Genomic DNA, 25,464 nt, shown 5'->3' on the forward strand with positions numbered 1-25,464 from the left:
CGGCTCCCTGTAGTCACACATTTGTCAAGGTGAGGCTGCCGCTTAGACACTGTCCCTCCGTACGCCGCAGTGAACAACTGTGAAACTCAATCTTGTTTGAAGTGTGAATACACATCCTGTATGAAAAAACAGGGTCAGTCCTCAATCTACTGAAATAAAGTTAGGAAAGGAGGGTATCATATAAAGGGAATCTTGCGGTCCTGACGAAAGCCGGAAAAGACACAATAACCAACAGAAACATATTGACTTGTATACAGAGAGGAAGGGTGAACGGTTTATAACTAATCCTATCGCCACCATCCTCTATTTGAAGTTTTAATCCTGGCCAGGGAATCCGGGAATAAAATAAGGGAAGTGGATTTCCCTGAGCTAGTTTTAGAGTCTATTTTCTGCACATATTATTTGCTTGATCCCTACTCTTCTTTATGTTTGTATTGTTTCCCCCTCCCTATTGCTCCACCGCATGGGTTGGTCTGTGCAGGGGTGTTGTTTACCAGGCCAATGATGAAGCATGCCACAATTATGTGGGTGAGGGCAGTTTTTCAAACATATTGACTTTGCCATAAGTCTCTAGTAGCAAGTTATAGTTTACTCCTATTTATTTTTGTTTGTAAGTAGAACCTCCATCTCAGCAGGAATGGTCGAGAGGCAAGGATTACTGCACAAGGGCAGAAAAGCTAGTGTAGGGGAAGGGTTGCAAACGTAAACATGAGAAGATTTTTAGCCCTTGGACCTCAAGACAATGGGGTACGGAATAGAGAACCTGACCACATCTTTTAATGTATGTTTATCTATGCATTCTCTATGTACTACAGATTTTATATACACTGTTATTTGCAAGGTCAGCTCTGTTTGGTACTACAGCCTATGGTTATTTTGTACTGTGTTTGTTACAAGCACTAACAATAAAGAATAGAGGTATAAAAAAAAGGTCCCCCACTATGAGTACAGTAGCTTCAGTTAAGCCTGTGACTGTCTTCAGAACTTCTATGAGAATGCAATCTTGCCCTTGCTTAGAAGCTTATAGCGTGATGATTGTGAAAATTTCGCTTGCTACCTGTTCTTTAACTTTGACATACCTGCCTAATCTGTCTGTAAAAGTTAAAACAAACTAGGGTGACCTAGAGATCAAGATAGCAACTCTGCAAGTTTTAGTGTGTATGTTATGAGTGGGAGTGCCTTGTATGGAGTTAAGAGCTAAAAGGGTCATCTTCAAAGCCAATATATCTGCCTGTTTAGTATCTAGGAAGGGGTGAATCTTCTTCCTTTTAGAACAGGAATCAAGCCTCTTTACACAAAATGTTAAGGCATGGAATGTGGACATGAGCCGTCATCTTACAGCGAGAGGTTGGCTGGATCCCTCTTCAACAACTTGTATCCAGTTCGTTGACATCTAGGAGGAGCCCATCCTTTGACTCCAAATAGCCTGTCACTTCCATGCTTTCTGGCGATGCTTCTTGTAGGAGAGTAGGGTCTGCTTTCTATGTTCACCCCCACTTTTTGCTTTTGCTTTACTGGTTTTCGACTTAGATGTGGCTGTGGGCCTGCTAATCAGACCCACAGCCCTGCTGTTCTCTCTCTAAATTAATACTATGTACTTTAGGTGCATAACCCATTTGGATAGGATCACCTTATTGGCCCCTGTACAGTGTACCCTAGGTACCCAGGGCATAGGTGTACCCTAGGCCTACCAGGGGCTGCAGCATGTATTATGCCACCCCTGGCCTGGCCTTCCCTTTTGACACAACTGGCTGATCACTCAGCTGGGGCAAGGTCGTGTAATCACCCCTTGCTTAGGTGTAGTATTCCTATACCTAACTTACATATAGACACATGTGTACCTATCAGTCACTCCTATGGCAGGCCTTGACAATCCTGGAGGCAGAGTGCTTGGTAACATGTGAGATGGTGCTCTAGCATGAGCTGAGCCTGTCTGCAGCTTTCGGAACCTTGTCCTTATAGCTGTTCTATGATATAGCCTACCATATACTCTTAAAGTGCCTTATAATCTTAGACGGTTATGGTAACTATGGTTTGGCTTTATCAAAACATGTCGTGTAAGGTGTCTAACACTAGGGAATAATACCCCCATGCCATTTCTGGACATGAGAATATTATTCCCCCCTTCTAGAGGGAAAGACATGTTAAAATCATACTTCAACTGTTAGCCTCTGACCAAAGCCTCAGCATCACAAAATGGATGCTGCTGCCACGACACAAGTCTGACCTCCTGCAGCTGGGAGTGATCCCAGCCAGGGAGGCCTGGACAATAGGTTTCCTGCTTGGGGAGGTGCTAGCACCTCCCCAGACAGCCTTTAGTGTATTGGGGCAGGGTGGGCTGAAAGGAATGAGACATGCCTGGGGCACACAAGGTGTTCCTTGCATAGTCCAGTTCAAACCGGCGCTGGGGCACTCCAGTCCCAGCTCTGGCGCGAAACTGGACAAAGGGAAGTGGGTGTAACCACCCCCTCCCAGGTCCCACCCATAAGGCGTGACCTAGCAGGTATCCCAGCCCCCCAGATTAGTATAAGAGTGGGAGTTGGGCCTCAAGACTTTAGATTATCCTGAACCTGCAAAACTGAACAGAAACTCTGGACCTTCGACATTCGACGAAAGAAGAAGACTGAAGAATCTCCCTTGTAGCCAAGGAGTGGCTACCCTGTGCAAACAGGCACCATCAAGAGACTACCCTTTGCTTTGCGACCGTTCTACGAGGAACCGACTGCAGAGCCCGACCAGAGCCTTGACTTCCAGACTTCTCCGACCCTCATCCACATCTGCAGCAGAGCTGAGATCCGTGGAGGCGACGAGCGACGTGGGACCGGCTACCTGGGAAAAGTGGCTAGTAACTTACAGCGCAGCTTCTGAGGTACCCTCGAAGTTGTGCACCGGGGATTGAGAAGCCCCAACCCCAAGCACCATCTGCACCGAAGATCAGCCCCCCACACTCCACGAGTCCTGCGTGGGGCCCTTCAGCATTTTCCTGCTTGCCGCGTCTGTCCGGTTGCTTGCCCGCTGGCTAGTGGCCTCTGTGACGACGCACCCTGAAATCTTCTGCGCTGGTTTGGCTCCTCCAGACTGGCTCCCGCTTCTCTGCAAAGAAGAAGCACCCCAGACCTCCCTGGTCTGCACCAGAAGCAAGTCCTTTGTTCTTCGTGGGTTCCGCTTGCCAAGGCTTGGTGAGTCCTAGTCCAACTTCGACGCCGCCGACAGCAAGAGCCTTCGTGGGACAGCTCGCCTCCTGGTCCTGGTCGTCCTCGACGCTTCCTGGTCCTCCTGGCTGCAGCGACAAGCTTCACCTTCACCTGCAACTCTTCACGACATCGCCTGGTTCCTTCCTGGTTCCACGTGGTCACTGGCTAGTGACCTTGACTCTGTCCCTTCTGCTTGCAGGTTTCTTCTCTTCTTGATCCCAGCCTTGGGATCCACCGGACACTCTCCCCTGAATGCCTGTCAGCATCTTTCTTCAGGCATCCATAGGAGTCGACGACGAAAACGACGCATCTTCACCCCTATGCACCCGCAGCCTGTGGGCTAGGTAACTTGGGTACTCCGGTGCTCATCAGGATAGTGACTATCCTAGTGTCTAGTTTTCAAGTCTCAACTTCCTAGCTACTCCGGAAGTGTCCTAAATCTACCGTTTTCTAAACTGTACTATTGCTATTAACTTTTACGCATTCCGCGTGAGTGTTTCCACTCTGCACACGAATCCCGTGGGCCTCCCACTTCCTAACTAACGCTAGTGTAGTGTAGCCCCAGCGATTCCCTAGGCCTAGGCCTATTCTATTTCCGTGACAGTGGTTCTTATACCACTTACTTAGTATATGGTTTGCGTGGCCCCTAGGGCCTAACTGTATTACTTACCTGTGTGACTTACTGTATGCATTAATAAGACTGTGTTGTACTTACCTCTAATCTCATAAAGAGTGCTGAGGGTTTGCTAGAATAAATACACTTTATTTTATATATATATCTGTTGTGGTGTCCTTTCATTTGGTATTCAAGGGATTATATATGGTATCACAGCTGGCTTCACATGCCATTCAGAGTTTAGCCTAAGACTGCTCTTGTCCATGCTACCACTAGGATAGCTGGTCTATAAGGTTGACTTTACAACCAACCACCATAAGGGTATTTGGACTGATATAAGGTGTACACTATAACTAGTGACATCATACATCAGGCCAACTTCTCACACTTCTTGTCCCAGTAATTTCATTCTCTCTTGAACTGATGTGACATGGTGCATGATTGAGCTCAAATGAAGGCCATATCAGATGGCAAAGTCAGTCTGAATCATATTTACCTCTTGTTAAGTGCATCTATCAAGGGTTGCAGTTGTTTCTATTTGTCCAGTGTTGAAGGGGCAGGTAATATAACAAGATTAATGTGCTCTGTCAAACACGAACTGTGATAACTTCCTGGCTTCCTTCACTATTTCTTCTTTCTGTGGAAGCAAAGTCATCTTTACTTGTAAGTTCTTGGTTGCAATCCTACACCTGGATTACTCGCCTCAACCTGTGTGCTCTCTTAACACCTACTTGCCTACTTTCAGCCCCAGTTTATGACCAAAAATTCCTTGGATGTAGGCCACTATACCAGATCCCTCTGCCGCTTCCTTGGCATTCCCAATCATTATATTATCTCTTCTGGCCCTGTTCTCCAAGTCCTTGCTCTTCAATTGTTGCACCGTTACTTGTTCTTCCAAGACAATCATCCTCTGTGATGAAGCCTTTATGGTAGTTGCAAGTTCTTCCAGCGTGGCTTCCCTCTCAACTGCTCTGGGGTCAAGGTCTTCCATTTCCAATTTGAAAAAGGCAATCAAATCATTAGTATGATTCCTGTTAGTGTCCACCTCTTGTTGCAGATCTATTTTCCAGTCTTCCCTCCTATTCCTGAATGTATGCTTTGAGGTCCTCTTTTGGCAGGCCTGTATCACCTTTTGTGGTTGCCACATTGAATCGTGGGCAGGAGGCTTCCTCCACCCTACCGCAGTTGCTCCTCAGGTCCTTGGTCCAATAGGAATCAATTCCTGCGGCCGCTTCTTCCCCCCCAAGGTATGCAGCATTCAGTATTACATGAGATCTTTATTATAGGTATGGGTGATCCACTGTCTGTGCTCTGGGGTGGAGATTGTTAAATCTCTAGGTTTAAACCTATCTCAGCATTACAGTGCTCCACACCTAGAAATTACAGCTGCTACTGCTCTCACAACTTGCCTATAGTAGGACATTTTTGGCCCCTTTCCTTGGACTTGAACAGACTAGGCTGCTGCCTCTTGTGTGGTGTTCTCTATTGCTGCATTTCATATTCACTTCGCAGCTGCTAGAGCAGTGAAGGAGAGCCTCGGGACACCAAGCTCTTCCTGCACAGTCCCCAGGCAGTTCGCATTCCTCCGTTCCAGCTCACGCTCACTAGAAGGTGCCTGAGAGGCAGAGGGTATCGGTAGCCATGCCATGCCATCGGTGGTACCTCCACGAGACCACTTCTTTATAGTTGTTGGGGCAGGGAGTGGGGGTGGAGGGGAGTAGGGTATCATGGTTGCACCAGAGCTGGTGGCAAAGACCTTACTAACTCAGTCTGCCAGTCGCCACCTGCAGTGCGTTCACCAACCTCTTGGAACACTATCGGCTAAGTGTTCGGCTCCTGCAACAGAGACTACTGCAACACTTTATGTACAGGCATACAGGTCCATAGTGGTTCATACCCATTTTTATAGCATTTTAGGTCTCTCTCAGATGACAGATCCTTGGACTGGTACACTCACTGGGCACTATGAGGAACCTATCCATCATAGTGCGGTGTCAGCCTCCAGGGCCCTTTCACAAAAAAAAACAAAAAGCCTCAGTTAGCGTTGACGATTTGAGAATGACTGCTATAGAGCTCCTGTGATGGTACTGATCAGGGGCTTGCTATCTTCTGGACTGGTATCAAAAATCAATCCTTAGCAGTTACAGATCGGGCAGGGGTCTACACAGGTTTTCTCATGAAGACAAACACAGACAAGTACCTAAAAGAGATATGGTGGAATTCAAGTCACCTAAACACTCTATTTCTTCTCTGTTCTAGCAAAATGCATCACGGCCATGACTTTCACGCCACAAAAAACTAAAATCCAGGGGGGCTTTCAAAATAACCAATAAATAAGCAAAATCTGAAACCAAATTCTTTTTTTTTTTTAATATGTCCAATACAGATTTACTTTGCCAAAGCTTAAATAATATGAACCTATTTAACTGTTTAGGGGTTAGATGACCGACGTCAAATTCCTTATTGCATATGCAATAAGAGGGATATGGATCAATGGTGATTACAGAGTGTGATAGGGTGATTGAAATGAGGATGGCATTGATTATTGGCTCTGAAAGATAGTTGATAGATTGTGTGTGCTTTGGCGAAGTTATGATTGGAGAGTATTAAGTTTAGGAGTAGATTTGTTGCTGGTCTGTGATTCTAAATTGAAGTCACAGAGTACACCTTGTGTGGGTGTAGCTAGTTAAGATATCGACGATTGTTCCTAATTATTCAAAGAAAGAATCCAGACGGCTAAGAGTCATTAAGAGAGTAAGACATGGAGTTAATAGGGAGATGAAACGTTATGGCAATGTTTCAAAGGCATGTACACCTGGACTTGACTCTCAGTGGTAAACATGGTCGAGCAGTACAAGTCTACCTCATGGGGAGATGTGGTTACAGATTAGGGAACATGGGCAAAAACTCAATATGTGGGCAGCAGCAGCCGTAATAAATCAATGTCCTGCCAAATGCTCATGTTTATGAAAAAAAGAGAAGTATTTTACTTCTATCTCTAACCACACAAAGGAAAAATACATACAACAATACAACTCCCCTTGAGGTCGGGGCTCTAGAGTTCAATGGAAATTCCCTGTTTCACTCCCTCCTTGCATGGGTATTACCCAATCATTGTTGGCAAGTTCAAGGGAATGCCCTACTAGCAGTCCATGTCTCAAGAGTCCACTCTGACTCAAATTCAAGTCCAAAAGTGTCCTAGTGCCACAGCGCTTTCAGCAGCGAGTTCCCCTGGGGTCGATAGGCCAGAAACAAGTCTTACCCGCTCGGAAGAAGTGAAGTGTGCAAAGTCCAGGAGTGTGCCCAGTCCACACTGCTGCGCATGCCGGACACGGGTTCAGATCGGATGCACACACTGATATGATCAAGTACTCCTACGAAATACACAGGATGCGTCCATTTACCATTTCGGTCTTAACTCTGGCTTGGAGGCCAAGTACATTACATCTTGACTAAGGATACATAGACACTTCTAACCAGCCTAAGGCCTCTTCTCTGGTGACCACGTCCATAAGAAGGATGTATTGAATTTATTATACACTACCGGATTAAATCCATTGGCAAATATACTTCATTACCCCTTTTTGCCCTGAAGAAGCCCTTGCTAGGCTGTTTCTACAGCGGCACACAGAGCTTGTGTAGAATAAAGACATACAACGAAACCTACAAACGACTATTGAATGAATATTACTTTGTGCACTCTGTAATTTGCTGATTGTATGTATTGCCTCTCATCTACCCTCTTAAACAATTCAACTCCCTTGAGGTCGGGCTCTGGAGTTTCAATGGAAATTCCCTGTTTCACTCCCTCCTTGCATGGGTATTCCCCAATCATTGTTGGCAAGATCAAGGGAATGCCCTTCTAGCAGTCCATGTCTCAAGAGTCCACTCTGACTCAAATTCAAGTCCAAAAGTCTCCTTATGCCACAGCGCTTTCAACAGCGAGTTCCCTGGGGTCAATAGGCCAGAAACAAGTCTTACCCACTCCGGAAGAAGTGAAGTGTGCAAAGTCCTGGAGTGTGCCCAGTCTGCAAGCGCTCACAGCAGCTCACGTCCCAATCAGGTAAGTTGGCTATAAGCAAACTCAGTGACTGCCCTTGGAAGGTGCAGGCTCTCTCTCCCTTGAGGTCATGCTCTAGCAGCGATCAGAAGTTTCCTGCACTCCTAATGTGGGGCAAGTGTCCTCACTCTCCTGATGGGGGTGTGATACAGATGCTCCGTTCTCGATCCCGAACTTGGGTGACAATGCACCAACGGCATCCTCACTTGTTCAACCGGGTCGGAGCAGTCACAGTCCTCATTGGTCCTGGTGACCTACAGGTCACCACCATGCACAGTTTATGGGCTGTGGCCCGATCAATACAGCACAAGTATTGCCGGTATCCCCTCCTGGCTTACAGGGTTGCCACACAGCTTCCACTCAAGGCTTCAGCAATTACCACACAGCAGTCTTTACCATGGCGGCCCCTCCTGGCACACGGGGTCGCAGCAATGATACCGGGCAGGCTTTAGCACTTACATCACAGCAGTATTTTCCACGGATATCTTCATGGCAGACCTCTCCTAGCGTACGGGGGTTGCCGACTCAGTTCTGCACAGTTTCGGTGCAGCAGCTGTTTCAGTGCAGCAGCTGTTTCCAATGGCAGTTGCTACTTAACGGTAGTGGGGGGTAGGAGGAGGAGAGAGGGTACAAAAACACTTATTTATAGGCCTGGACGGCCACCGCATCTGGGTCCTCTTCGGCTCCTCGGCCGACAGCAAGAACCAGGAAGCACACAGGCTCCCAGACTCCCCTAGACAATCACGATGCTGCCTTACAGCAGCGTTGTGATTGGTCTGAGCGCCGTGGTTTAGCGCTCAGAGAGGTACTGGGAGGCTGTGCATGTTCTCCACCCAGGCTGTGCACTACAGGTGCTGTTGGGGAACATGCAAAGTGTGCATTACTGTTTGGCCGGTCCAGGACGGAAGGCCAAACCGCCATGCACACTTTAGAGTATATTCACCACTCCTCCCCCAGGCCCCTGCTCTGGCCGGCCCTGCCCCGCACCTAGGCAGGACAGAAAACGAAAATGATAATAATATTGGTTATTATAATTTTAGTTTTCTTTTTTAAACTGCTTGCAGAGCAGTGGGGCAACGCTCCTCCGCCTTAGCGGAGGAGCCGCCATTGGCTGTTTCCTCACACCTCGCACAAGGGGTCCACTTGACTAGACTCCTCAATAGAACTTGCTCCCACCAATGCTCTCCTCTTCCTCACCGGGCACACTGGTCTTGACAAGCAGGCAGGCGCTGGTGCTCCAGGGCAGGTGGTCTTGGATTCTCTGGGTGATGTATCCTTCTCCCAGAAGGGAGACTAGCAAGTCTTGCAGTCCTGCACACCTTCCCCTCCTCACACTGCATGTCTGGCTGCTTGGCAGCAGAAACATTTTGGGGTCTCTAACTCCCCTTCTTATAGCCCATTTGCAGACACCAAATGTGATTTAGGGTCTAAATCTTTGAAGTTTTCTGTTGGGGGTCTGCTTTTTTGAAGTATCTACTTCTCTGTCCCCTCTTCCTCTTAAAAAATCAGTCAGTCTTCGAAGCTGATAATTCCACAACACAGGCCATGTGAGAGAGTAGTATTCACACCTGGGTGTCAGCCACAGTGATATGTGTCTCATAATGTTAGCCTAGGGATCCCAGCCCTACTCTTGATGATTCTCTCATCAGCCCCATCTCCTTCCTGAGATGTGCCCAGGTTCCTTCTTTTTGACCTCTCACTGAATCAAAGAGCACTCTTTGATCTTTGAAGTGTACAGGAGAGGCCTGGTCCTCCACTCCTCTGTTTGTGTCTCCCGCAGCTTACAGGATTGCAGCACTCCAAAAATATGTCTCGGGGGGGGGGGGGATCTCTCTACCTCCACATGTTCCTCCAGTTAGCCTTGGGTCTCCCAAAATGAAACCCAGATTGTTCCATGCATTATACTATTCACAGGCTCGCATACACCCAGCATATGCATACAACACACACACTAGACAGCAGTACATCTCCCATGTTTTGTACCATTCACAGGCACACATAGACCCAACTCATGCGTATAACACACATGCACGTATCATACCGGTACTGTACCATTCACATGCACACATACACCCAGCAAATGTATACTGCACAGACTACACACCAAACCGATGTAGGCCAAGGCGTGAGTTAAGCACACAGCAAAGGAACTTTGTATAAGTGAGCCCGTAGGCCTCACTCCAGTGACACAGATAAAAAGGCTTGTTCACTCCTAGTGATCACTACACAATATGCTGCCGCCACTGCACTCATGCTGCTTAACTCGTTGCAAAGGCAATAGGCTCTCACCACTGTAAGGGTGGCGTTTTGGGCACCCCTCCAGTCATCCAACAAGACCGCAATTCATGAGGACTATGTCGTGGCACACAGGCACTATCAGTGTTTGCCTAGGACAACACGAATCAGCATTAGAGATCCAGAAATCAGTAAAGTTGTGCACTAGGGGCGTGGGTGAAGGTCATTCACCATGCGAGGGACTTTTCCATCCAAACAAAATATGAGGATGTTTAGATTTCTGAAGCAAAACTGTTGCCTTTTGTAAGCTATAATGAATGTGGAAATCAAAGTTTGTTAGAAAGCACTGCTGACTTTATCACAGGAAAATCACCAGCATCTGAGGATTATCATGGACCCCCACCATTCCTTGGCTGCTGCCTCCACAAGACCAAATTTGAGGAACTCGATGACACCCAACCGCTGCCCCTCCAATCTGTGTGTGAAGAACTCATCAGCGACAGCAGCTGCTGCTTCAGTTCCTTCATGCAGGTCATGCTGATTCTGGTAAGACAGAATTACGGGCCAGCGGCTCTTGGGAAACTTGCCTGCTATATAGCATATCGGTGCTGGAACACATTTGACTTAACAAGAGAGTTGGAGAGGGGCTCCTGAGACTCCAACTTCTAGTGGGGTTTAACCTGCATGTCGCCTGTAGTGAAATGGGAATAACCACTACCATTAGTAAGAAGGTAGTGGGCTTCAGGAACCCACCTGTTAAAACACTAGAGCCCTGAACTCAGGGGACTGTGTGTATTGTTTGTGAATGCCATATTTTACTTTGTGTTGGTATGTAAATCCATTTTTCATAAAATCAAGTACTTGACTGGACAATCATTTATTGCTGCTGCTGAATGTGTTCTGAGCCCGAGTTCACCCCGTGAGTCTACCTCCCCCCCCAAGAAGCCTTGGGCTGCTCTATCCGCACTACATCTGAGAGTCGAGTGCTGAAGGGGTACTTAGCCCAGTAGCTCGGGACCCATAGCAGATCAGTCATTGGGACATCAGGAGTAATAGGCCTCAACCCCCAAGGTTGGGTCCAGTAGCTCCTGCTTGCCCCCTGGTCCTCTGAATGGGGTTTTGACATATACCAATAAATGATACGAGTAAGCAATTGTGATTTCTTAAATGTGCATAACATATCGATAGTCTTTTCCTACATGCCAGATAGGAAGTACAGAATCTCGGTGCAGGGAGCATTTTCAGCTTTTTTTGTGATTTCCCTACTGAAAAAAGTGGATCACCTTAAATAGTCTTCCTTGACCTTTTCAAAAAGAACCTTCAAGTTTTAAACTAGACAACTTTCTCTCCATCGAAGTACCTGCTGATCACAATGGCCCTGTGATCTGACCAGGTCAAGGCGAAGCGTTGAACTCTTAAAGCCAAGAAAGGGGCTTCCAAAAATCCAGCTGGAAAAAATAATCCTATCATGCTTTGAAATCTTAACAAGATGCTTTAGTCTTAAAAGGGACATGGTTTTAACAGGCTTTTAAATGACACACACAAGAGGAGGTCGAAATGCATATTGAAATTCCACAGAAGTACAGGGGTCCTCAGCTTCTAAAATAGTGGTGTAGGAAAATCAACCAGAACCTGTAGGGAGGAATAATAATGCACTAGCATCCAAGCACCATTACAAGTTTAATAGACTTCTCTGGATTAATTTGCCAGTTAAGAAAGAGATTCTCCTGAGGCTGATGTATTAGACAAAGATACACCAGTGTGTTTGTCAAAACTTTCCTATCGGTTCTGAAAATGCTCTGAGGTTTGAAAAGTGGATTCAAGATTGTCATTTGGTTTTAGCCAGATTTCCCTGATAAAAAAACCACTGATTTTCTTTTTACTGGAAATTGTAAATATGTAAGTAAGTATTTTATAAAGCGCGCGATCACCGAGGTATCTTGGTGCTAGCGGAACCCTAAAAAACAGCTACCCAGGATATAGGATTAATTAGAGGAGGCGGCAAAGAGCCATGTCTTTAGTGATTTTCTAAAGAGAGAGGGACTAGTTTGGGATCTTAAAGATGGTGGCAGGGAGTTCCAGAGTTTACTAGCTAAGTAGGAGAATCTTTTGCCCCACAGGTGATCTTTTTTGCTTTTGGGATGATCACCAATTTTACTGTGGTAGATCTTAGGTCTCTCTGAGGAAATTACCAAATAAATAGATTTTGAAGGTATACAGGGCCTGAGCCTTGCAAGGCTTTTTGGGCCAGACTGAGCACCTTGAATTTCACTCTGTTCACCACCGGCAACCAGTTTAGATCCTAAATCTTTTTGGAGCCACTGATTTTAGGCAGCTTTATAGTAACCATACTGCAGAGTTCTGCAGAGATTGTATTTTCAACTGAAGCCCTTCATTTATCCCCAAATAAAGGTTGTTACAATAATCTATCCTTGAGAGGATCAGTGCTATCGCTACAGTTTTTTGTAATTTCCTTAGAATAAATCTGAAGATCATCTTTAGTATCTTGATTTAGTAAAAGCAAAAGGATGTGATGCAATTTGTCTGGTTTGAGAAATGTAATTGCTCAAAGAGGACTCCTAAGTTTTCTTGCCTTCTGAGTTGGAGAAGGTAGCAGACCAAGATCAGCCAGCCAAATGAAGAAAGGAAACCTCTTATCTGACCTATCTTATTTATACAGTATTAATCACTTATGTTTAATAAGAAGTCTCCGATCTGGCAGCATTGAATGCGGGAAACTCTACACACTATGTGATTGCATCCCTGAGCACAGTATGCCTTCTAATCTTTTTAAGCAAAAGGAACAGACACGCAGCGTTCCTATGTGAGGACTTTTTCACCTACATATTTTGGATGGAACTGATAAAAACACTCTAAACAATGTGGCCAATCGTTCTCCTTGTTCTTCTGAAAAAATAGAACGTAGGAATGACCTTATGTATCAGGATATACAACCCCTAATGCCTATCTATCTCTACGAGGAGTTAAATTTTTAGAAACCCTTCATGTGTACTGCACCAGTCGGAATACAGATCAGGTGTCTGGAAACCAGAAACCAGAGGCTACGCCAAAAAAACAAACAGAGAACCCCTACTTTTTCGCCGCACAGACTATAAAGATATCTCTAAAAACAATTTGGTCCTGAAGAAGGAGACGCAAAATGTGTATAAAGTCTCCGAAACGTACGTAGACCGGGAGCACCGACCATACATCTGGGAGACCCATAGAAGAATCCAATTTCAACGTCCCGATCCTAGCATCCTAGGACTTAGCAAGAACTATCCAAAATCTATATAACTTGTTGAATCAGAACCTGAGTAGGATCTCATACAACAGTTGGTCTGTGTTTTTTAACAAAAAAAATCAATTCTTTCTTTATTCTGTGTAGAATGTCTGATGGTATGTAAGAGTGATTGATAGGTGAGAATGTTGATGTGACGGTTTATTTCCTATTGCTCATAGGGGTTCCTTTTCACAAAGTTTTTTAAACTGCTTTGTTTTCTAAAATTCACAAGTGTTTAGGAAATTCAATTAATGTGGAAACATTGTTTGTATGATTTATATATAAACTAAATGCCATTAGAACATATATGAATGTATTGCTATTTTTATTTAAAAAAAAGAAAACAATAAAAAGAATGAAAATATTTTTGAATTAACTTTGTATTCTGGGGTTCTTATTAAACATAAGTGATTAATACTGTATAAATAAGATAGGTCAGATAAGAGGTTTCCTTTCTTCATTTGTTTTTCTCCCCTCCTCTTGGACCTCAAAGTACTTAGGGGAAACCTTTTGCACACATACAAGATCAGCCAGCCACCATTTATTGTCCCAGGATGTGGTGTTCTTACCAAACAGGATAACATCAGTTTTTCTGCGTTTAGCTTTAAGCAGTTTCTTTGCATCCAAGTTGAAACCTGAGACAGACATTTATTGAAATAACTAGCTGCTGTGTGTCAAGAATTCCTGTCATGCGAGGGGAGGAAAACGGTAACCAGCGAAAACGGACTACATCTCCCAGGATGTTTAGCGGTTGAGAGGTTGTGTAAACAGGAGAGCTGTTACATAACTCAAGGGAAACACGCCCTTATGTAAACAGGAGAGCTGTTACATAACTCAAGGAAAACCCGCCCTATAAAGGGAGGAACCGGGAGGTACAACGCTGTCGGATATTGTGTTTACACCGACGTACCTGCTTCGTGAAGAGCAGTGTTCCGGAGTGGTGCTCCAGTAAGGCAAGAACGGAGGTAGGTCGAGTCGTTACTCCCTGGGCCGTGTCTTGCCCCATCGTCACCTGTGAAGGACCCGGAAGCTCTACCGGTCAACCATTGAGCCTCGCTTTTTGACTCGGCTGAGTCCAAGCGCAGTGGCGCTTTTGCTGGTTGGAGTCGTAACTCCCAGCCCGACCAGAGACACAGGGACTGCCAGCTGTAACGCACACCAGGAGGTGTTTGCCGCATTACAGACTCGGAAGTCCACAGGATTGATCGAGCGGCTGCTCTCGGTTCAGTCTTCTTGCTTGTGATTGGGGTATCGGTGACGCATCACCAGGAGGTGACTCCGCGTCCCGGTGCAGTCTGAGGAAGAGGTAGAGCGGCTGCTCCCTTCAGGTAGAGACCCCGGCTGGGTGATTCCTGACTCCTCGATTCTCCCCAACACTCTTCGTGCCCCTCACAGCCTACCGATTGGCATTGTCGGCCATTTCATTTCTGCCCTCTGTTGGCATACGCCGGGATCGGCGTATATGCAGAGGACGGTTAGGACCATCCGTGCTGTGGGCTGGTAACGTACTTAGCCTGGAGGATTCCAGTGACTATAACTTTTGTTTATTCTTTGTACTAAATTTGCCTTCATTAAAATAACTAACCCTTCACAAGTGGTTGCGTCCTCATTGTCGGGTCTGTTAAACGATCCTGAGACGTTCAGGGCGTTACACTGTGTCACCCTCGTCTGGGATTGATACAATGTGCATGCATTACAGTTGCTCTAGCATTCACAAAGTCACAGTTTTATTTCAAGTCAGCTTAGCTCTCCCCACTCTGTATGGAGTAGGTTCAATGTCCAATCTCTTGACATGTACTACTAAGCATTCAGTATAATTTACATTTTGAGTTACAATTACTCTCCTAACATCCTTAGAGTTACGCATAGTGAGAAATAAATACAAGATTGAGAGTATCAGTGCACGGATTGAGAGTGTGTTGTTAGAGGCACTACCAGAAGGTTTACTCTCTAAGCTCTCTTTGTTTACTGCAAGTTTTAAGGCTGGACATATATTTCAACTACCATTTTCCTTTCCCTTCTATCTGTTTGAAAGCATCGAGTGATCTAGACTGAATTTATCTCACAGAGTTTTCTGAGAGGGCAGCATGATTTAACAACATTCCACAAGATAAAGGTAGCATTGTGTTTTTTGATGTTGAAAAAGCATTTCACATTGCAAGATCCATGTTTTTAGAGAATGCACTGTCGGCATTCAGCTTGGGAGAGTACACCATTAAAGTGAGATGAACAGTCAACAGGTTCTCAATCAATCAATCAGAGGTTTATAAAGTGAGACTACTCACCTGAGAGTCTCTAAAGGCACCGTTGGTGGGGGATGGTCCTTCTGAGTGTGGAGGATCATTTCAACAGCTCCGAGGTCCTTCTTGAATTGGGTCAGGGATGCGGATTGCCTGAGGTGGAGGGGCAGGGAGTTCCAGGTCTTGGCAGCGAGGTAGGAGAATGAACTTCCGCCGGTTCTGGTCTTGTGGATACAGGAGACGGAGGCTAGGGTGAGTTGGGTGGAACGGAGTTGTCTGGTGAGTACGTTTAATGAGAGGAGGTGGTTCATGTACTCTAGCCCTATGTTGTGGAGAGCTTTGTAGGCATGTGTGATAAGCAGGAAGGTGATTCTCTTGTTGACCGGGAGCCAGTGGAGTTGTCGGAGGTGTTGCATGATGTGGCTGCGATGGGGGATGTCAAGGACCAGTCTGGCAGCAGCGTTTTGATCGTTCTGTAGTTTCTTGATCTGGGCGATGCCAGAGCAGAGACCATTGCCATAGTTGAGTCTGCTGGTGATGAGTGCATGGGTGACAATCTTTCTGGATTCTGTCGGGATCCTTCTGAAGCAGGAGGAGGAGACTGCGTTGATTTGGCAGCTCATTGTGAGCGATGAGTCTGCGGTCAGTGCTGGATGCGGGGCAGACTGCGGCGCTCCTACTGTTAGACCTGAGCGCCGCGTTTGACACGGTGTCTCATGACATTTTGATGCGGCGCTTGGAGGAAGTGGGTATTGGGGGGAAGGCTCTTCAGTGGTTCCGCTCCTTCCTCTCGGACCGGTTTTTCAAAGTAGCCATTCCACCTGGCCAGTCCTCTTTCCATTCTTTGGAACTGGGAGTCCCTCAGGGCTCTGCTTTAAGCCCCACATTGTTCAACTTGTATGTGAAACCGCTGGCTGCTGTCGTCAGGCAATGTGGCCTTACCATGACATCGTATGCCGACGACACGCAGCTGGCGGAGACACTCAGTGGGGACCCTGAGGTGACTGCGCCCAGGTTCCGTGCAGGACTTATAGCTATGGCTAGCTGGATGCGTAGCAACTGCCTACAGCTCAATGCTAAGAAAACCGAGGTCCTGGTTGTAGGGAAGCAGGCGGAACTCTGGGGAGACCAGTGGTGGCCTTCCGAACTGGGGGTGTCCCCCATCCCAGCGGCCGAAGTTAAAAATCTGGGGGTTTGGCTGGATTCTAACCTTTCTTATACCAGCCATACAAAGAAGACAGCAGCTACCTGCTTTGGTATTCTGCGAGGACTGAGGCCAGTCCTCAAATTCTTCGACCCTCCCACTCGGCAACTGGTGGTTCAGGCCTCTATCCTTTCCCGGCTGGACTACGGGAGTGCCTTGCTACTTGGAGTCAACCAGGCTGAGGCTACTAGGCTTCAGAGGGTGCAGAACGCTGCTGCACGGGCCATTGTTGGCCTTCCGAGACGATGTTCTGTCTCTGCTGTTCTGACCTCCCTTCACTGGCTTCCGGTCAGACAGAGAATCAAATTTAAGGCTCTCTGTCTGACATTTAAGATTCTGAAGCTTTCCTCTCCCCCTGCTTTGGCAGGCCTTATTCCTTCATACGTCCCCACGCGGTCCCTCAGATCTGAATCTTACCATCTGGCGATTAAGCCTAGGTTCAGGCTGAGTAGGATGGGAGGACGCTCCTTCCGTGTTCTGGCGGCTGATCTATGGAATTCCCTTCCTTTACATATTCGCGCCCTAAATAGTCTGACTCTTTTTAGACACGCCATTAAAACCCACCTGTTTGCCTCTGCTAATTGATTTCTCTTCTCCTCAGCTTTGACCTGTTGTGTTGTGTACCTGATCAGGCGCCAGGACGCCCCTTCGCTGGGGCAGCTGTGCGCCTAATAAAAGTTATTAACATAACATAACATAACGTATGATGCCAAGGTTGCGTGCGAGGTCCATAGGGGTGGGAGGGGGTACCAGAGCAGCTGGCCACTAGGAGTCATCCCAGGCTGAAGGGGTGGTGGCCAGGATGAGAACTTCGGTCTTGTCCAAGTAGAGATTGAAACACAGAGGCCTTCATTCCGCTGCAAAAGTTGGTTCTGGCGGTTGTTTGTTCGTTGGTGAGGGAGAGAATCAGCTGGGTGTTGTCAGGACAGGATCTAACAGTAAGAATATTTCTGAGTGGGGTATCACTCTTGGAAAATTCTTCTTAACCCAACGAAGGTGGCAAGGATGTCCTTTATTCCTCTTAAGGCCGTTAGTTAAGTGGGGATGTATTGGGGTTGGAATTGCTGATTTCAGCAAGAATTGTCATCCCTGCTTCAGGGCATTTGAGTTCAAGTGCCAGGCATGGGAGATAAATTAGTTGACTATGCATTGATGGGTTGTTGGGATTGTAGGTAGTCAGGGCAGAAATCAGTTGGCTGGGTTGAGCGTGCTTCCCCCTGCAGATGAATGGGTCGCTGGGGTCTGCGCTGACCTTCCACTCCTTTCTTCAGCCCCAGAGACCTTGTGGTTTTATGAGATTTGTTTCCGCACCTCCTAAAACTGGGCATCATATTCCTGTACCATGAAATTCCAACTGTGGGAACACCAACACCTGCTTAGGATTGGCTTGAGTCATTATACTTACTTCGATAGCTAGGATATTTTCAGCACATTTGTTACAATATAGTTAAACACTTAGCTGATATCACTTCCCTTCCTACAGACACACATTTATTTTATACAAGATTTTACCTCAGCAAGAATGCCTTTACTAATGGAAAGAAGGTGACTGTACAATCCTAAGTGATATGCACGAGCAAAGGTTTAAAGAGATATAAAGCTGATTTTCATACTAGGTAGGCTGAGAGATACAATTACTTTTAAATATTATTGCAACAGTAGGTTTTTACGAGAGGAAAGAGGGAAAAAACTCCTTTCAAGCAATAAATTATGATGCACTCAGAGACAAAAGGCCTGATTACTAGTTTGTATAAACTACTGACTACAATCCAGATGTCCTAGAGGTACTTTTATACAGAGATGTGACTGAGAACAAGTGACAATTATCAATAATAATAATATTAACAATAGGAATAACGCAGGATGTGCGTTATGGAACATGAATAGATGGATCTTTACGGAGACTTACAAAAGACATCAGATTATGCAGAAACAAAGAAAACAACAGGAATACAAAAACTGAACAAAGAAGATCATTACCTGTGATTTCTCAAGTATGGAAACACATAGTATAACAGACGTGAGATTAATGGCACCGCCTTTTCTTTCTCATCACTTCTGTACACCATGTCCAGTAATAAAGCGAGCACCTTCAAAATAAGAGACAATAAGAGTTCACCATAGTACAAAAGCAGCATCATCAGAAGCTAGTGAATGTGTCTCCAAGATATCCTGGTGAATGAGAAATGTATCGGGCAGTATACACAACATTTACACATGGTAAAGACAGTGTCTTGGTAAAGTCTTGAATTAAACAGCAATTCTGGGCTACAAATATGTTTGCCATTCGGTGAGCATTTAATAAAGCTGCTTTGTGCAAAGCAACCTGAGATCCAATAATGTCATTGCTTCCCTCAGAAGAGAAAACCAACTTGACAAAAAAGGAGAGTGCCTTCTACTGCTGTCTTCCCTTTCAGTGCTATGATTGCTGTGCCATGTTCCTGACCCCTTCAGCCCACCTCTGTGATATTGCTTCTCCGTCACATCACAATGCCATAGGAAAAGAGTGCAACCTACCGGAAGGACATTCAGGTAGAAGCGAATGCTGGTAACTGAAAAAGGGAGGGGGGACAAACAGTGGACCTTACAACATAATTGTTTAAATATATTGGTAAAGCAAAAGATTTTACAAGCAGTGTTGAAGAGAAACTAAAGCAGTACTCGAGTACTTCGGGGTCTGCCACAATACCTAACAACTATTTTTATGTGCTATAGCATATCATATGAGACCCATAAAAAAAAGTGGACAGCAGGCAAATGTATGCGCCACAGGAGGAGAAGGCCCTATGTGGTACAATGTAATATGAATAAAATCGTCCACTGAAAATCTGGTGACTAAATAAATAAACACTAGTTATAAATACTGAGATAGGCCATAGTGCCCACTACTCTTCCTGCGCCAGTTAATAATCCATTAAAATTGGCTTGCCAGATAATCAAATAACCTTAAAAATTACCATAGACATTAAATGTAGCTCAGGCATGCCCGAAAGCTATAAAACACTTATTGAACTACGTTGTTAAAATGTACCTCTTTGATTTATCAACAAGTGAAATAGTTATCAAGTGTTTCACAAAATCAAAGCAACTTTTATAGACACAATTGAAAAATATATATAGGCTTTCTTGTCAGGTTAACCTGCACAGTGCCACAGTATGTAACGCGCCATGACCAGGCCAGTTTTCAAAAGATCCCATTATACAAATAACATACCCCAGTCAAATCTAATAAGTTTTGCATAGCCCCGACTGTCAGTGATGCCCAGCTGGCAATGCACCATAATCAGACCATTTTCCAAATTACCTCAGAAAGTAAAGCATCAGAATGTTTCACCTTTTCCGCTGACCAATGGTCCAGACTGCTGTGTAGCAGCAATACCGCCTTAGATGGTGTATGCAACTGCTAAAGCAGAATGGGGGACTGGGGATGTGGAGTTCAGACTGCTAAGAGCATCCACCCCACCACTGCTCTAGCACTGTAGGGATATAGAATTCATACGTCTTGACACACATAGCATATTGTTTGGGGTCAAGGACAACACAAATTTTATGTTTATTTAATCTGTTGGACAATGAGGCCCAACCACCTGCGGCACAAACCCTTTTGCTGTCAGTTTACAGTATGTTTGTGGGAAAGAGGATTGTCTATTGCCAAAATAAGCATTGATAGTTATGAGACAACTGAAATTATAATTATGGTTCATTAACTCAAAGCCTTTACTATTCGGGTAAGAGCTCTAAGAAAATACAGTAAACTATAAGATAAGCTAGTATTCAAAGCATAATCATTCGTGAATCACACATTTACAGATCTAGGTGTAGAAACCGTACCCCTAGCAAATGTTTGTGAATTCCATTTTGACAAGACCAAATACACAATGGTAATAATGTGAAACTCTGCCGAGCAAACATAAAATGTTCTTTTGTCCCTCCTGGTGGAAAATAAAGTAAAATACATTTCAGATTTTTCGATGGAAGGACTGGGTTGGACAAGAGTTGGTGAATGCCATTAAACGTGTATGTTTGTGGGCATGCACAAACTCACAGAGCATTCCAGACCTTTAACTACCACTTCCTGTCTACTTACAGCGCCTGTAAGCAGATTTGTTCCCATGAAAATCTTCACGCTAGTAAAACCAACTTTTGCACTGCAAGCTAAACGTGCTTGTATAAACAGCTTTGAGAATGAGGCCTTTAAAATTTTGATTCTGCGCTATTTTGTAGAGTTCATATTGTTGCAATATATAAAGTAGCCATTCATATGGCCCTTGGTATTTGCTCATATGTATGGCAAACAAGGGATCTAAGGCACAGTTAAATTAAGTGATTCGTCCTAGAATTACATAAGGTGAGATGCCAGAGACAACAGCTGCCACAGGTTAAAATGGAAGGGACAACTGGAAGAAAGAGAGACGGCGACAGTGACAATGTTAGCGAGGCAGAGCAAAGTAGGGATCCATGCAGCCCTGATGAAACCTACAAGACAAATACCCAAGTGATGACTTCAACAATGGATTGCCTCTGAGAAGATATTAATCTACAGGGGGTGGTTGACTGCTCAAACTGGTAGGTTATGAAGACAGTCAGATAAGTACAAGACGATGTACAGAAGGCAAAGTAGTAATGGGGGTTTTGAAACATTGGTGAGAAACAATCAAGTGATAGTTAAATTGTGGGTGATGTACTCACTGAAGTTGGGTTGGCAGTCACTTTGCATGTTGGGGATGACATTACTTACAAGCCTGCAAAGCAGGACAGAAGGGATAGGGGAGTTGGGCAAGGGGGCAGAAGGAGTTTGGTTATCTGATTAACACAGTTATCCCAGTTATCGGAGTGAAGTTGGAACAGCACAAAAACAAGAGAATAACAGATTTGACCACAAACGCCCAAGTTCGCATGTGGGCAGAGGGTTAGAGCAAACTGAGAGACACCTTTGCGAAACACTATTGATCAGTCTGTTCCTCCACTCATGCACAGTAAAGGGAAGAAGTGCATGACTTCTTAAAGATGCCCGGGTCCCCTGGCCCTCACCAGAAGATAGACGCTAAATACTAAGATTCACCCCAAGGACATTGCGAAAGCAATTAGGGATATGCAATAAGGTGAAGCAGCGTGCCCCAATGGCCCACAATTAGAGCTTTAGAAAAGTATGGTGAGCAAGTTGACAGTACGTGTTGCATATGTTTGCTGAGGCGAGGGAAAAGGACTCCCTCCTGTATGATAAAGGATGGCCACAATTAAGGTTATGTTGAAAGATACCAAGTCGCCTGGCGAATGTGCTTTATACAGGCCTATATCGTTGCTGAATGCTGAGGCAAATATTGTTGCCACGGCGCTGGTAACCAAGACTAAACCAAGTTATTAGTACAATGGTTCACCCGGACCAGTCTGGTGTTACGCCGAACAGGGGAACAAAGCTCCACATATGAAGACTATGTGCTATATGGAGTATATGGAGAATGCGCACGGGCGGACCACTGTGTTATTAGATGCCACAATGGCGTTTGAGACCCTGGAGTGGCGGTATATATTCATAGTCTTAGAGAGGATGGGATTGGGATGCCAATTCGGACAAAGGGTGGTTCTTTATTAAAGCTACAGCTGGCCATGGTGAGAGTTAATGGAGTTATGTCAAGGCTATTCCAATTTGACAGGTGGACCAGGTAGGGATGCCCACTTTCACTCATGATATTCACTTTGGTATCAGACCCTTAAATAAGAAGTCTTAGAGGGGAGGACACATGGGATAATAGAAAGATGGGAGGATACATGGGATAATAGAATCTCACTATATGCGGATGATGTGTTGCTATAGATGGCACAGCCCAAGGTAAGTATCTCCAGAATTCTAAAGGTCTTTGAAATATTTGGGAAGTACTCTGGTTATAAAATAAACTGGGGTGAATCCCACTTATACCCATTGACGGGGGAGATACTGAAATTACCAAGAAGCTGCCAGGTACAAATCTTGTTACAAGGCTTCTGATACCTTTGGATCTACATAACTAGGGGCATATCTATCTTTCTTGAATGAAGCCTATAAAGTTTGCTGGGTAAGTTTAAAAGTGACGTCAAACACTGGAGAGCCCTGCTGCTCTCGCTGATGGGCAGGGTGGCCATGTTTGGAATGATCTCACTAAACAAATGTTTGTATGTTCTTCAGAACACCCGATTCAAAATACCTGAAGCCTTTTTCAAGGAATTGGCGGCTGAAGTCAAGTTGTTGTTGTAGAATGAGAGGATGTCCTGTATAGCCTTTAATAAATTGACAAGAGAAGTTTATAATGGTGGTATACCACTTCCAGGCATTACAAAATACTACTGGGCCACGTAGTTGACAATTATTGATCATTGGGGGAGTTGCACCACAGAATGAACCTTCGATAAGGGTTGGTACACATGCAATGGGGAGCAGGGGCTATCCAGTATGACTGAATAGAAACAGATCTTCCACAACATTATCAACCCATGCATGTGCGAACAGTAGTGTCAGTGTAGAAGGAAGCTACAAAATTTGTTGGATAGAGGGGAGCATTCACTAAAGAGACACCCTTGTGGGATAGTGATGCAGTCACAGAAGAGGGGAAACGTAAGAGATTGTGATGGGACCTCATAGGAATTAGTAAACTCGGGGATGTACAAGACTGGGTGATGAAATGATTTTCCTGGATTTCGCCGTCAGGAAAACCAACTGGCGGAATCTGAATCTTTTAGATACCTGCAGATCAGACATGCCTTCACATTTCACATCAAAAGGGACACAGAAATTGCCAAATCCTTTCAGTTGCAAGATAGAGTACTGAATGATTCTCTAGATTACAACTTTCAGCAGGAATGATGCCTGTTGACTTTGTTTTGTGACCGTACATGTTTATTGTATACAGCACCTTTGTTTCTGACAAACTTCTTTATGTGATGTAGAGCCTTTGGTCTGGGTGGTGGGGGAAAAAAAAAAAAAAAAAAAGGAATGATGCCCGTGTCCGCAGAACCAGTCTGTCTGAGAAGAAAAAGTGTATTGTGGATTGAGACAAAGAGCCTGAAACTCACTCATACGCCGCGCCAAGGTGATGGCAATTAGGAACACAGTCTTGATAGTAAGGAGTCGTAAAAGACAGCTGTAAAGTGGCTTGAGAGGAGTGCACATCATATAAGTCAGGAACAGATTAAGGCCCATTGGGTCATGACAAAAGGAGAAGGGGGAAACACATGTTGTAGCCCTTTCAATAATTGCATCACAACCGGCAACTTAAAAAAAGAGGGCTGATGTGACAACATTAAGAAGGCCGAAAGGGCCAAAAGACAACTCTTAACTGTGCCCACAGCAAAGCCTTGCTGTGCAAGATACAGAACAAGGCTTATATAGTTTTTGTTGGGGGAAATCTGGCTGCCGACATGACATCGACCACCTCAAGTGGAAAGGCGAAGGTGTTCAGATGTCGCCGCTCAATCTCCAAGCATGAAGGTGGTCAGTGTGAAGGCCTGGGTGCAGAACTCTGCCCTGCTGCTGAGACAGCAGGTCCTCCTGCAGAGGCAGCCGGATTAGAGGACATATGTGCAAATCCAGGAATTCGGGATACCTCACTCTCTGCGCCCAATCCAGAGCCACTAAGATGACTTGGGCCCAGTCTGTCCTGATCTTCTTTAGAACACGGGGCAGAAGTGGTGTTGGTAGAAAGGTATTCAGGAGCCAGAAATCCACTTAAGGCAGAACCCGTCTCTGAGCAAGAGATGCCTTTGAAACTCCGATGAGCAAAACTGCTGACATTGAGAGTTCTTAGCGGTGGTGAACAGATCAAGCCAAGGTTCTTCCCATTCGCAGAAGAGACCTTAAGTCACGTCTGGGAGTAGCTGCTGTTCATGATCCTTAAGGCATTGACGGCTGTGCTTGTCCACCATGGCATTCAATGATCCTGGAAAATTCCCTGATGGTCAAGCCGTTTTTAAGAGGTGCAAAGCCTCATGGTATAAGGTCCGTGACCCCACCCTGTTTGTTGAAGTACCACATGGCGGGGTGTTGTCTGTGGTACAAAAGAGGGTGGTGAGCATCTACATCAGCATTCTTTTGCTAGACAGCCTGAAGGCTTTTGACGCCAAGCGGATGGCCCTCAGCTCCAGAAGGTTGATGTGGAGCCTGGACTCCGCTGGAGAACAGAGGCCTCTGATCTCAACCTCTCACAGATGGCCACCTCAACCCATAAGTGATTCATCATTCACCACTGTCAGCTCTGGGTGGGGAAGGGAGAAGGGTCTGCCCCTGACCCAATCGCTGTCCAGTAATCACCTCTGCAGATCTTGTGCCACATCCTCCTGAATCTGAATGTGGTCTGAGAGTTCCCTCTGATGTTGATCCTACTGGGACTTCAGATCCCACTGCAGAGCCCGCATATCCCACCTGAAATGCTCGACCAGCTGGATGCAGAACGCCATCACTCACACTGGCTGAGCAGCTAGGAACCAGGTAACAGAGAACATTATAACACAACATGAAGATACTACATTATCTCCTCCCTTTAAAATGGAAGAATAATGAAACCAAAATTTTAACAACTATAGACAACAAAGTACAAAAGAAGTAAATAGTACATAACCCAGGGATGAACGGTAAAAACCACATCACGAGAGGGAACAAGGA

The 25,464-nt window shown here is 45.4% G+C and overlaps 1 protein-coding gene across 3 annotated transcripts in view; it reads right to left on the minus strand.

Annotated features, from left to right (window-relative positions):
- Positions 1-25,464, minus strand: part of DOP1B (DOP1 leucine zipper like protein B) — a 687,459-nt gene that overhangs the window by 188,621 nt on the left and 473,374 nt on the right. For all 3 annotated transcript variants that reach the window (XM_085621292.1, XM_085621294.1, XM_085621293.1), the window contains one exon: positions 18,813-18,922. In XM_085621292.1, the coding sequence (XP_085477418.1) occupies positions 18,813-18,922 (110 nt within the window). The remainder of the gene's footprint in view (positions 1-18,812; positions 18,923-25,464) is intronic.

Source organism: Triturus cristatus, chromosome 8 (assembly GCF_964204655.1).
Source record: "Triturus cristatus chromosome 8, aTriCri1.1, whole genome shotgun sequence".
Lineage (NCBI taxonomy): Eukaryota > Metazoa > Chordata > Amphibia > Caudata > Salamandridae > Triturus > Triturus cristatus.